The 12843-nt window shown below is 44.8% G+C and overlaps 1 protein-coding gene across 1 annotated transcript in view; it reads right to left on the bottom strand.

Moving 5' to 3' along the window:
• The window catches only part of csmd2 (CUB and Sushi multiple domains 2), a gene marked incomplete at both ends in the record, with an annotated part of 202510 nt that overhangs the window by 36615 nt on the left and 153052 nt on the right, over positions 1–12843 (bottom strand). Inside the window, 6 exons of the mRNA XM_079749377.1 lie at positions 347–471; positions 1856–2059; positions 2616–2711; positions 6485–6598; positions 8594–8710; positions 10079–10273. Coding sequence (XP_079605503.1) covers positions 347–471; positions 1856–2059; positions 2616–2711; positions 6485–6598; positions 8594–8710; positions 10079–10273 — 851 coding nt within the window. The remainder of the gene's footprint in view (positions 1–346; positions 472–1855; positions 2060–2615; positions 2712–6484; positions 6599–8593; positions 8711–10078; positions 10274–12843) is intronic.

The raw sequence follows: 12843 nt of genomic DNA, 5'->3' as shown, positions 1-12843 counted from the left end.
TCAGCAATCAAGCAATCGATCAAGAGAGCGCTTTGCCTTGTGGGTATTTTTATTCTGTTCAAGACTTGTATTGCATAAAACTGACACTTTGTATGTTGGAAAAATAAATCTTGTAGTTGACGTTATATGCACTGTCATTACATATATTCATCACTTGGTTGGCAGAACTTATGATTTTGAAGTTGCTATCCAATATCGGTGCCACACTTTAGATTGATCTCATCCTTGATATCATATCCTATGATATCTTGTTGCATAATAGCGACTAAATGTAATTGTCATATGTGAGGAAAAGTAAGGAAGTACCTCTGTAGAAGTAAGTAAGACAAATAATAAGGGATTTTACCTGGATTCCGGAGCCTTCCGGAACAAGGATTTTCCAGACACAGTTGAGGCTGTTGAGGTAGGGCTCAGGGAACCCGGGAGACAGGATGGTTCCGATTCTCTGGGTCAGGTTCCCTCCGCACGGAACTGTGGGAGGAATACAGAACAGGGTTGGAAGAGCCCCGTTCCACCACCCTCCTGTGTGGGTGTGTGTCCGGCTCTTCATTTTTTAACAAGGTGAATACATCAGGATTAAGTTGGACTAGATTCCCGCAAGGGGATAGGCTAATCCTGGAGTTCAACCCCACCAGGATTCACCGTTTTGTTAGCCTAATGTGCCCGGTAAATTGACTTCACTGGCCAGAATAAACAGCGGGGAAAATCTCCTGTTTATCCTTTATCAAATACAATTGGGATCCTCTCATACTAGAGAATGAGAATTACATGAAAACGACACCTTTGGATTTCACAGTTTAACCAACACAAACCCACTCAAATGGGATGGCCCACAGCCCTCCCCTCACACACAGAGTGGGTATGTACGTACACAACTTTACAATGTTAAACCGCTGTCCTCCTGTCCTGTTCTGCTAATGTCCCATCTGGTAACCGCTTTGGGGCGTTTGCTAGCTGTGTGTCTTCAGAGTCGGCAAGTGCCTTGCCTGTGTGTGTGCGTCTGCAATTGTGTATGTGTATGTGTGTGTGTGTGTGTGTGTGTGTGTGTGTCTGTGTGTGCGTGTGTGTGACCCACAGCAGTTCGGGCCACCTGTGTGACGCCTGGTTAGATTTGAAGTAACGCTACAAGCACTGGCTGGCAGCGCACATCTGTCTGGTAAGGGTTAGTTAGAGAGAGAGAGAGAGAGAGAGAGAGAGAGAGAGAGAGAGAGAGAGAGAGAGAGAGAGAGAGAGAGAGAAAGAGAGAAAGAGAGAGAGAGAGAGAGAGAGAGAGAGAGAGAGAGAGAGAGAGAGAGAGAGAGAGAGAGAGAGAGAGAGAGAGAGAGAGAGGAAAGGGGATATAGATAGAACGAAAGAAGAACAGAACCAAAGAATAAAAGAAAGTAGAGAAGAGAAAGAAGAGAATATGTAAAGAAAAGTAAAGAAATAAATAAGAGTAGATGTGAAGAAAAGGACAAAGGTCAAGATAAGGAAATGAGAAAAGACAGAAAGAACAACATGAAGAAAAATAAAAGAATGCAACTGACAAAGAAAACAGAAAACAGAAAGAACATGAAAAAATAAAGAAAAAACGGAAATAAAACAGCGAGAAAAATAGGATGACTAAGCGATGACTAAAGAACAGAAATGACAAAGAACACCAGAAAAAGACACATACTGATAAAGAAAGGGATGAAGGAAACAAAGAAAGATGATTGGTAATATGTGTGTGTGTGTGTGTGTGTGTGTGTGTGTGTGTGTGTGTGTGTGTGTGTGTGTGTGTGTGTGTGTGTTTATAAGAGACAGAGATATACTGCGTAGACAAGATAGTCCTAGACATCCAGTTGGCATCCATCCATCCCTTCATCGGTCCTACCTATGCAGCTGGGAATGGAGCTGTTCCACTGGGCCAGGGCGTTGGGCACGGTCAGGCACTCGATGGCGCTGGGGCCTTCCAGCACGTACCCGGGGCTGCACTCAAAGCGGATCACCGCCCCCACCGCAAAGTTGTTTCCCATGCGCCGGCCGTTCCGGGGCTCTGGGACCGAGTTGCACTGCGTGGCACTGGTCCTCGGTACAGCTGGGACAGGGCAAATTAAGAACACGCGCTCTGTTGTCATTCTTAACACCTTGTTTCAATGCTCTCTGGCCAACCTGAACGGGACCGAAACCTCACTCCTTAGTTATTGGAGTGATGAGGATGAAGATGGTGCTGGTGGTCACCATCTTCATACTCCACCATCTTCATTGATGGTCCATGTGTCAAGGAGACAGTGGTAAGGGTGGTGCCGAAGGGGTGGAAGTGGTTACGGTGTCGGTGGTATAGTGTTGGGGTTGTGGTGGTGGTGGGGGAGGAGGTTTTGGGAGTGGTGGAGGTGGAGGAGATATTGATGGTGGTGATGGTGTCAGTTGTGTAGTGATGGGTTGGTGGGGGTGGGGGAGGAGGTTTTGGGAGTGGTGGAGGTGGAGGAGATATTGATGGTGGTGGTGGTGTCGGTGGTATAGTGCAGGGTGGTTGTGGTAGATGTGATGATGGTGGTGATAGTGGTGGAGGTGATGCTGGTGGATATGTTGATGGTAATGGCGTTAGTTGTGTTGTTGGAGGAGACGGGGGTGGGGAGAGAATGGCGTCTTACCCTGGTAGACCAGGTGGAATCCCTTGGAGCTGGCCTGGCCCTTCGAGTTGAAGCGGATCAGGATCTGGTTGGTCGTCGCCAACGGCAACGACTCACCTTGGGGTCAAAGATATGACACTATTATTGTCAATTCCCCAGTCCAGGTCAAGCCAGGGGATCTATGGTCATCTATTGATTAGTTGACCAGACAGACACAATTATATAGCTTGCCAACATTCTGTCCATCGTCTAAGATGTATTTTAAGCTCCATAACCATAACTTATGTACTCTGCATTAGAAAGTGCCAACAGCTTATTCTCTAAATTTCCAATGACACTGCTTGGTTTAATTTGATATCCACTTAAACCAGAGCCATGTTATACAGCAGTAATAAACTGTACACTACAACCATAAAGTCCTCATTTACTTATTGATTTGCATCTCGGCACATCTTGACTGATGCCGAAGGGCAGACTATGCTATCCATCTCTCTCATGCTCCCACTCTCACGTACACACACACACACACACACACACACACACATACATTCAGATGACTAGAAACATGAGAAAACACACAGGCACACAGTGAGCTGCTCTCACAACGTGTGGCTGACTGACTCTCAGCAGTCTGCTCATTACTCTGTGTCTGCTCGCTGTCACCCTGCAGAGAGAGCCAGGCGGGCTTAACCCAACACGCATTGTATGCGTGTTACTGGGAGTCTGTGTGTCTGTGTTACTTTGTATGTGTGTGTGTCTTTGTTTGAGCAGGTGTTTATGCAAGGATGCAAGTGTATATATACGTTTGTGTGCGTTTGTCTGTCTGTCTGTATATGCAGAAGAATGTTTGCGTGTGTGTGTATGCACATGCACGTCTATACATGTGTGTGTGTCTGTGTGGATATGAGTGCATTTGTGTGTTGGTGTGTGTGTGTGTGTGTGTGTGTGTGTTTGTGAATACACATGCACGTCTATACATGTGTGTGTCTGTGTGTATATGACTGCATTTGTGTGTGTGTGTGTGTGTGTCTGTGCATGCACGCGTGCATGTGTGTGTGCGTGTCCGTCTGTGGCTAACCCTTGAGCGATGTGTCCTGAGATGACTCGCGCTATACAGTTGCTTAACGCTGTCATCACCGCGGTTACCGGAATTTTTTACCGCAGGGCCCAGGGGCATGCTGGGTAGTTTATTAGAATGCAGGCCTCACTGTCGTTAGACACCTCGCTGACAATGTTTCATAATGGAGCTGTTCATATGGACACATTCAATAACGTCTGTCAGCACATTACCCAAAAGCCCCCTTGGACACCCTCCAAGTGATAGGCAGTGATTCATTTCTTACAAGGACCCACACCGTTTGGCTATCAGTTCTTTTTCGTTTTTTCTATGTTGGAGTAACGTGATATTCCCTTCCATTTCCTGCATGCGGGTACCAGTATGGTACCCATTAGTTTGACATGGAGACAGAGTGTGTGCTGTGGCTCATGGGCACTGTGGCACGGTGGGGAACCGTCAACAACAGCTGGAAGAAGGGTGAACGGCAGTAACAGGGAGGGGAACGTTCAACAAAACAAGGCCATTTATTTAGCCTCATGGCCACAAGTTAATTTCTGCTGAAACAAAGCCTGTTGACGCCATAAGAAGAGTGTCAGTTTGAAATGAGGATGGAATACAAAAAAATTGAATTTCCAATCACAACTCAAATGAGGGCCAATTACGTAACAACATGTCTTGTTTGAAGTCATCTATTCTCCCTGAAAAGAAAGCGCTCAGATAGGCCGCTTTGATTGCTCAATTTATTTATTTTATCTTCACCACCGTGTCACTTGGCGCGACGGATTTATGGCCCTCTCTACCTTTTGTCGTCTGTTTGTCCGTTCCCCCTCTCCCTCGCTTTCATTTCCTTTAACTTCGGCACTTGTTATCGCTGCGCCATTGATTGATTTGACAATCATTGCATGGCGATTTGTTTCACAAGACAATCACAGTCAGTAGACATTTACAAACAAATCGCAGGACACTTTTATTGAGACCGGGGCCTCCTCATAAGATGAGAGCTTTGTTTCTAAAACGTCGGTGTAATCACAGCCAACTGCCTCTTGGCTAAGCACACAGATGCAACGAAAACAAAATCACACACCTGGGCATCTGCCACCTAAAGTAAATACTCCCTGGCTGCCCCTGCACACAGCGTGATGAAAACACAGGGCACACATTTAAAGCGTGTTTGTGTGCGGATGCTTTTTTTTCGTCCTTTCTGTTTGTTTAGCGCTACTGTCGGCAGCCAGTGTGCAGCATGTGGGTTTAGCTCTGTTATCCGTGGTTTAATATCAAAATGGGCACTCAGGGCTTCACTGTTAATATAGCTCAAGTTTATTGATCCACGTATTCCATGTGTTTATGTGTTTTTTAAGAGCTGCCGTGGCCATGATCCAAAGCTTGATTTTTGTAGTGTTTTTGAAACCAAATGAGGCGGTGGAGAATAGACGCTGCTTTCTGAAAGTCACACACTTTCATGTTCTCGCCTGCACTCGTCTAAACTTTGGGTGGCATTGTATTACTGCCTTGGGATGAATCAGCCGCAGCTCACATAGAACAACGTCTGGAGAGAAAAGGGCATTCTGTGTGATTCATACTTTATACCTACTACTTTGTTCTAATTGTGGCTTTTAACTTGTGGCTGCCTTTCTGCTTTTGCCCTGGCTCTCCATGTTATTCCATCATCTTATATGTTCATATGCTTTTAACTCTATATAAATATATACATATATATATTTATAAATATATATATATATATATATGTTTGTATTGGTGTGTGTTCATATGATTTTAACTTCCTAGAAATATACGTGTGTGATTATTGTGTGTGTGTGTGTGTGTGTGTGTGTGTGTGTGTGTGTGTGCTTGTGTGTGTGTGTGTGCTTGTTTGTTTGTGTCTGTGTGTGCGTGTCTCTATGTGTAAACATGCGTGTCTGTGTGTGCCTGTAAGCACTCTGGCTGTGTGTGCGAGTCCTTCTTCGAACTCGGGTCCCTCAGGTGTCTCTTTAGTGGTGGCTGTTTCCATTGAGTTGTGTTGTGTTCACGGCTCTTGAGGGCCCAAGTCAGGCCCCCCTTTGCAGATCGGCCTGTGTCAGCGGATTGGCGGGCGGTGTTCTGGTGTCTCAATGGAAGGGGGATTGGGCTTGAGTAACATTTTAATCACAGGCCAGTCCACTGGCCCCAGGCTTGTTTAGTGTGGTTTAATGGCCCTGTGGTCACTGGTTATTGTTTCCGGTACACAGCACGCTGTGTATGTATGAGGGTTGTTGCCGCACACCTCTGCCGTTTAATTAATGTAGACATAGACACTTGGGTGGGGCGCTTTATGACACCGGTGCACTTGATTATTTACTGCTGGGATTGTGTGTGTGTGTGTGTGTGTGTGTGTGTGTGTGTGTGTGTGTGTGTGTGTGTGTGTGTGTGTGTGTGTGTGTGTATGTGTGTGTGTGTGTGTGTGTGTGTGTGTGTGTGTGTGCTTTCTGATGTTAATGTGATAGGTGCATTCGTAGCATGGTGCATTTGTGTGTGTGTGTTGTGTGTGTGTCTGCACTTGAGCAGGTGCATGCGTGTGTGCATGCGTATGTGCATGCATGCCTGCGTGCGTGCGTGTGTTTGGGGCTCTGCATTTTAAGATGCAGGCACCTGTTTGGGTGAGTTTGTAGATATGTTGATGTATGCATTTATATTTATATGTGTGTGTCTGTGCTTGTGTGTGTGGGTTTTCAGCTGGCAAATAATAAAAAATGTATGCAATTCTTGATAACCCCAGTGTGCACGTACGTGTGTGCATGAGTGTGTCTAAGTGCACATGTGTGTGTGTGCCTGCGTGCACACGTGTGTGTGTGTGTACCTGTGTGAGCTCCGGACAGGGAGCTGAGGACACGTGAGATCTGCGTGGGGCCGTCGTAGACCTCCACCACGTCGTTGAGAGCCGTCTGGAAGAAGGTGAACTGGCTGAACACCACTGCAGAAGGCAAACAAAGGGGGAAAGAGGCAGGGAGTTTCAGAGGCAGTCATAATAACCCCACAGAGCAGGCATGAACACAACATAATCACTGACACCAGCCTTCTCCAGATTTCCAATGTGGCACCCACCATTGTGATCAAGGAGCCATACACTCCTCCCTAATCAAGAAAATAAAATGACTGCCTGGTGTATTGACATCATTTGTTTATGATTTGTTCAAGCAGTACATTACACCAAACACGCATCATAAAATAAAATCGGTTAGGCACTAGGAATATCAGAATGGCATGTAATGACTAGGAGCCAAGAAGCCCACATTTAGCATTGTGTGTAGATCGATACATCTAGGTCAGCTTGGTGGCTTGCCATTGGCTTGTAAGGGCTGTCAATCAACAGTCTGTAGGATAGAAGGGGCGAATAAGGCAGAGGCTATGCATGATAGACCATGCTAAGCGTTATAGACCAATGGCACGCAATATGTTGTTTAAGTCCCGCCGTCAACTTGTACCGGTTTGTGCGATCTCTTTTCAACATGTGTCATCTTAAAGCTTATTTGAAAGGGAGAAAGGAAGAGAGAAATACGGGGGAGTTAGGTTACCATCCCTATGCTGACTGACAACAGTCGCAGCACGACTGGGACGTATCACCCTAATATCATCCTCCCTATGTGGCTCCATCTCCATCTCTCTCGCCCTTGACCTTGGACTGCATCTCTCTCTCTCTCTCTCTCTCTCTCTCTCTCTTTGGCAGAAAACAAGCATCACTTCAGGGCTAGTCTACTGGCAGACCGATACGGAACAATGTGGGTTTTTTCAACCAAGAACTGAATAGACGGCCTTTAAGACGAGCCTGTCTTCCGGGCTGTGGAAGAACACAGCCAGTGGCTTACAGATACCGATATCCGCGAGATGACGCCAGCACCCGGGAACGGCGGCCAACATTAGACACGGTATTGAAACGGGGGATTATTGGTGGAAAGTTTGTGGAAGTAAGTCTAGCCTATGCCGTGTGCTTTCCCAGCATTTCTTAAGCATTTTTTTTTGTAATCCAAATATTATCCAACCTCGGAAGATCGGAGAAGATCTTGCGTGGGAAGCAAGCCGTGACCTTTAAGATTGAAATGCCAAAAAAGTAGCCTGAAACTCTAGTGCTTCCAGGCACCAATTACTTTCAGCCTTGTGTCTGTGTGTGTGTGTGTTTTTGCGCATGTGTTTGTGTGTGTGTTTTTTAATATATTTTTATCTGTGTTTATGTGTGTGTGTGTGTGTGTGTGCGCGTGTGAGTGTTTATGTGTGTGTTTTCACATGGGTGTGTGTGTGTGTGTGTGTGTGTGCGTGTGTGTGTTTTCACATGTGTGGGCGTGTGTGAAGGTAAACTACTTCACTTCTTCACTTCAACTAGGGAATGTGTGTCAGTGTGTGAATTTGTGTGTCTGTTTGTGTGTGTATCTTTGTGATGTCTGTGTCAATTAGATCACTCAGATTATTTTATCTTCTAAGTGGGTGACAGAGCCCTTGGTTGTCCGCCTGGTGAAGATATGTGGGCGAGCTTCAACTGAAAATTCATTTTTTTCTTGCGCGTTCCACGCACCTGTAGGAACGAGCGATCAGGTCAAATAAAAAGTAGTTCCCTGGACCTGTGCTTCCTTCAAGCGTGTGAAAAGAGAATTATTTTTGCCTTTCGAAAGTTCGTATCATTTTTTCCTGCCTTCTAAATAAGAAATCCTTGGTGGAGGACACTTAAAGCTCCTTCACAAGGACACAGTTGGCCCATTGAGCTTATTCAATTCCATTTCAGCACATCGAATTATTCAAGATCCATTCATAACACTTTCCATTCACATATTAATAAATCTTGAGTCTCTAGATTTGGCAAAAAAAAATAATGAACCCATTAATTTTGTAATCAATCCATAAAAAAACACTGATGCACATTATGCTTCTCCTTGTTAACTCAGTTCTTTTGTTTTTTTTGCACGCCTTTCTTGTTTACCGTAGTCCTTGGGCACAATAACAGAGTAGAGGCAGGTCCGTGCGCTGCTGTAGTTGCCAGGGTAACCGGGAGACAGGACTACACCTTCCAAACCTGAATACTGGCCACCACAAGGAGCTGGAGAGAAGCAAAGAGAGTACATAATTATATATACGCTAGATAGATAAATTGAACGATTTCAAGAGAGAGCAAGGAAAAGAGAGAAATGGCTCGATATATGTATGCATACATTTAAAGAGAAAAGATAGATATATGTAGAATGATAGAGAATACATATTCATATAGAGATATACTGTATATGAATAAATATACAGAATATAGATTGATACATGTAGAATGATAGAGAATGATATACTGTATATAAATAAATATACAGATTATAAAACGATATTTGTATATACATAACCAACAGAGAGAGAGAGATAGATAAAGAAAGAGAGAGAGAGAGAGATGGAGTGAGAGAGAGGGAGGCTGATAGACAGAGAGACATTTAGATGTTGCGGTTAGTGTATATGTGTATATATATATATATATATATATATATATATATACACAGTGTATATAAATCAAGAGAGAGAATAGAAGTTTAATAGATACATATACAAACATGAATCGATGGATAGATATAGTATATAGATTAATATATACAATATAGATATATCTAGAGATAGAGATCTAGAGATAGAAAGTAATACACATACATACATACATACATACATACATACATACATACATACATACATACATACATACATAGAGAGAGAGAGAGATATAGATGAATCGATAGGCAAAGATAGGCCAACAGACAGACTGCAAGACAGAAAGGGAGATAGATATATGGAAAGATAGGCGAACAAAGGCCTACAGACAGACAGACAGAACTACAATAGATGATGTGATGAAACCAGAAAGGGTGGGATTCCAATTGTTTTCCATCATTCTCCTCCCCTCCCCCACCCCCCACTCCATCACCAATGTTCCACTGCTGCTAAATTACTTTTCTTGTCTGATTGGGGACTCAGCTCCAAGGTGTCCCTGGTGTTTGCCAGAGTGAAATTGCAATGTTTTCCAAGTGTCTCTCTGGGTTAGGCCTGAGGAGTCGAGGCCCAAATATCTGTGCTCTTTCCCGCTCTACTGTAGTAATTCCTGAAGGTTTGGCGATGCCCTGGTGTCAAGGTGTGTGTGTGTGTGTGTGTGTGTGTGTGTGTGTGTGTGTGTGTGTGTGTGTGTGTGTGTGTGTGTGTGTGTGTGTGTGTGTGTGTGTGTCTGTGTATACACATACCGCCAATTCATAAAAATATATTACCAAAATAAGAGTGGCACTTTTTTTGTGTTCACTAGCAAAAGACCAGTGACATAATAATTGACCAGATTGGGCCTTTTTCAGTTTGGGGGTGAGGTCATGCGTGGTCACGCCCCCTACTCGCATGCTGGCACTGAGTCTGCCGGTGGTTCTGAGGGCCGTCTCCAGATTTCCGTTCTTACCGATGCAGATGGGCCTGGGCTTGTTCCAGCTGGGCTTGCCGTCCCTCCCCATGACGCAGGTGAGGGTGGGGTCCCCCTCCAGGGTGTAGCCGCCGTCGCACTGGTAGGTGACTGTGGAGCCCAGCTTGAGGTCGGTTCCCACCCGTGTCCCGTTCCGCACCGCGCCCGGCTCGAAGCACGACTCCCGTGGGTTCTCTGCGGGGGGGGGGGGGGGGGGGGGGGAGAGACAGAGAAAAGGCCACAGTGGTTATTAATCTGTTATGAAATTCTCTTTTTTCAGTTTAGTCTTACAGGGCCAGTGCTCATTGATTTCCATCTCAGTAAATGTGCTAGTGTTAGCCAACCGACTAATTTTCAGCTGTTTTCCCTGGGCAGTTATTTTAATGTTAGTCTTGTAATATAATTCTAGTTAATTTGATTTTGTACTTGTTGAGTATTGCAGCTATTTCAGTTTTAGAATTTATTTACTTATTGTTTGCAGAAAATAAACTTATCAAATTTATTATATGCTGTCATGCATATTCTTAATTTTTTTTCCCATTCATTCATTATTTGTTCCGTGTTTCATTTTCTCCATTATTTTCATTCTTTCATTGATTTTCCTTTTCATAGTATTACATTTTTTATGCTGTGTTTTATTTAATTATTCTTCGCTGCTTTCTTTTCGTCAATAAGTATTCAGAGAGCATTGGTGGATACCTGTTGTTTTTATTTATGTATTTCCTCCATTCTTTCCCCCATTGATTCTTTCCATCTTTGTTTGCATAGTTCTCCCTCAGCTCCTCTTTCTTTTACTCTTCCACACTCCCAGTGACCCTCTGGAGCCTCCGGCTGTCTGCCTGTGGCCTGTGGTACCGTGGGCGGCCCATGGGCATCTGCTTGCAGGTATGTATGGCGGTGCAAGCGAACAGACGGGTGATTGAGGGATACAGTGCTGGGACTCAAGGTCTGCTGACTGCACACAACCGTCCCTCAAACTGCACCTCGCTGTGCGCTTGGCTGGACAAGACCATGCACATCTACTGTCTCTCATTCTCATGCACACCTGTGTACGTGTGTGTGTGTGTGTGTGTGTGTGTGTGTGTTTGTGTTTGTGTTTGTGTGTGTGTGTGTGTGTGTGTGTGTGCAGCACGAACACAGATGTGCATGTGCATAAGGGTACACATATGCACTAGATACTCATACGGAAGCACAAATACACTCACATGGAAGCATCCACATTCACGTAAACATTCACGTAAACACACACACACTGCACATCCTTCCTTAGCCTTGATGTCAGCACATACAAACACACAAAACCCCCACACACACATTCAAGTGCATACAAAAATACACATGCACTCCTCCTAACCCCAGATCTATCACCAGCCTTGATGTGGACAGATAGATGCCATGCTTAATCTTCCACTGAGCAAACTGTAGAATTCAGCCTATCCAAGCAGACCTGTCATTTAAGCAGACTTCCCCAAATGAAACCCAATATACACACAGCGACCTTGCCCCTACCAATCGAGCTCAATTGCAAAAACCTTTCAAACAAAACACCACCTCGGTCAAAAAACAACTTTGCTAGAATGTGATGTTTTGTGATAAAAAACTCCAGACACTCAGAAAGATAAAGGGAAGATGGTCCTTTTCCTTAATTGTTAATTTCTCTAGATTAGCCACTGATAACAAGGGAAGATGTGAGAAACCGCAGCTTTTAGATATAGAAGGATAAGCTATTTAAGACAAGGTCCAACACTTCCTGAAGATGGTGTGACTTAGCCAGTTCCTGTTAGCCAATTTCGGCTATGTTCTTAAGATTTTGAATTGGTGACTTAGTTTGCTTTCCCCCCCCTTTCTTAATCATGTAGTCAGCAGACTTCACAAAACAATTTCAACTGAAAGATCGCTAGAGCCCCGTGAGACTCTAGTGATCGTTCAATGTGTCTATCTGTTTGTCACATTACTGTGCCAATGGAACAAATTTCCTAAACAATCTGCTCTGAAAATGCTCTGAGAGTCACGTCATGTCCAAAGAGAGAGGCAATGGAAAGAAAATGAGAGAGCAACAGAGTAAGAGCAAGAGCGAGAGGCTGAGAGTAAGACAGAGAGAGAGAGAGAGAGGTGGATGGAGGGAAGAAGAGAGAGGAGAGAGAGAGATCAAGAGTGAGAGTATGTGAGAGAGAGAGAAACAGAGCAAGAGCAAGAATGCGAGTGTGAGAGAGAGACAGAGTTAGAGAGAGAGAGAGAGAGAGACAGAGAGAGAGAGAGAGAGAACGAGAGAATGAGAGAACGAGATAACTAGAGAGAGAGAGAGAGAGAGAACGACAGAAAGAGAGAGTGAGCAGGACCTTGGGGCAGTTTCCCTAATGTGATTTCTCGTGGCCAAATATAAGTCGGGAGGGCCAGGCCGTCAGCTAGCGTGATGCCAGACCAAACCGACCGAAAACCTGCGGCCAAACACGCCTTCCGCGCCGTGCTGTTTGTCTGCAACAGAGTAGGTAATTGATGTATTATTTGGTTACGGTTCATTAGTGTGAAGAATGGAAAGTTGAGAGGGGGCGGGGGGAATTTGTGGAGCCCCACACTGGGTCCATCTGCTCCCGCATATTGACTCCACCATCTCGACACTCTGGCAGGGCACCGCACTAAACAGAGTCGGTGCTGAGTTAAGAGGTAGTCACTGTATAAAAAGTATTGCTCGAAAACGCACCGTTTGCACCCCATTTGCATCTGACTTGGGAACAGACTGCCTGGCTGTGTGATGCAGAGAATGT

Source organism: Pollachius pollachius (genome assembly GCF_949987615.1).
Source record: "Pollachius pollachius genome assembly, chromosome: 13".
NCBI lineage: Eukaryota > Metazoa > Chordata > Actinopteri > Gadiformes > Gadidae > Pollachius > Pollachius pollachius.
Note: the sequence above shows the minus strand (reverse complement) of the source record. Positions and strands in the feature narration are given on the sequence as shown.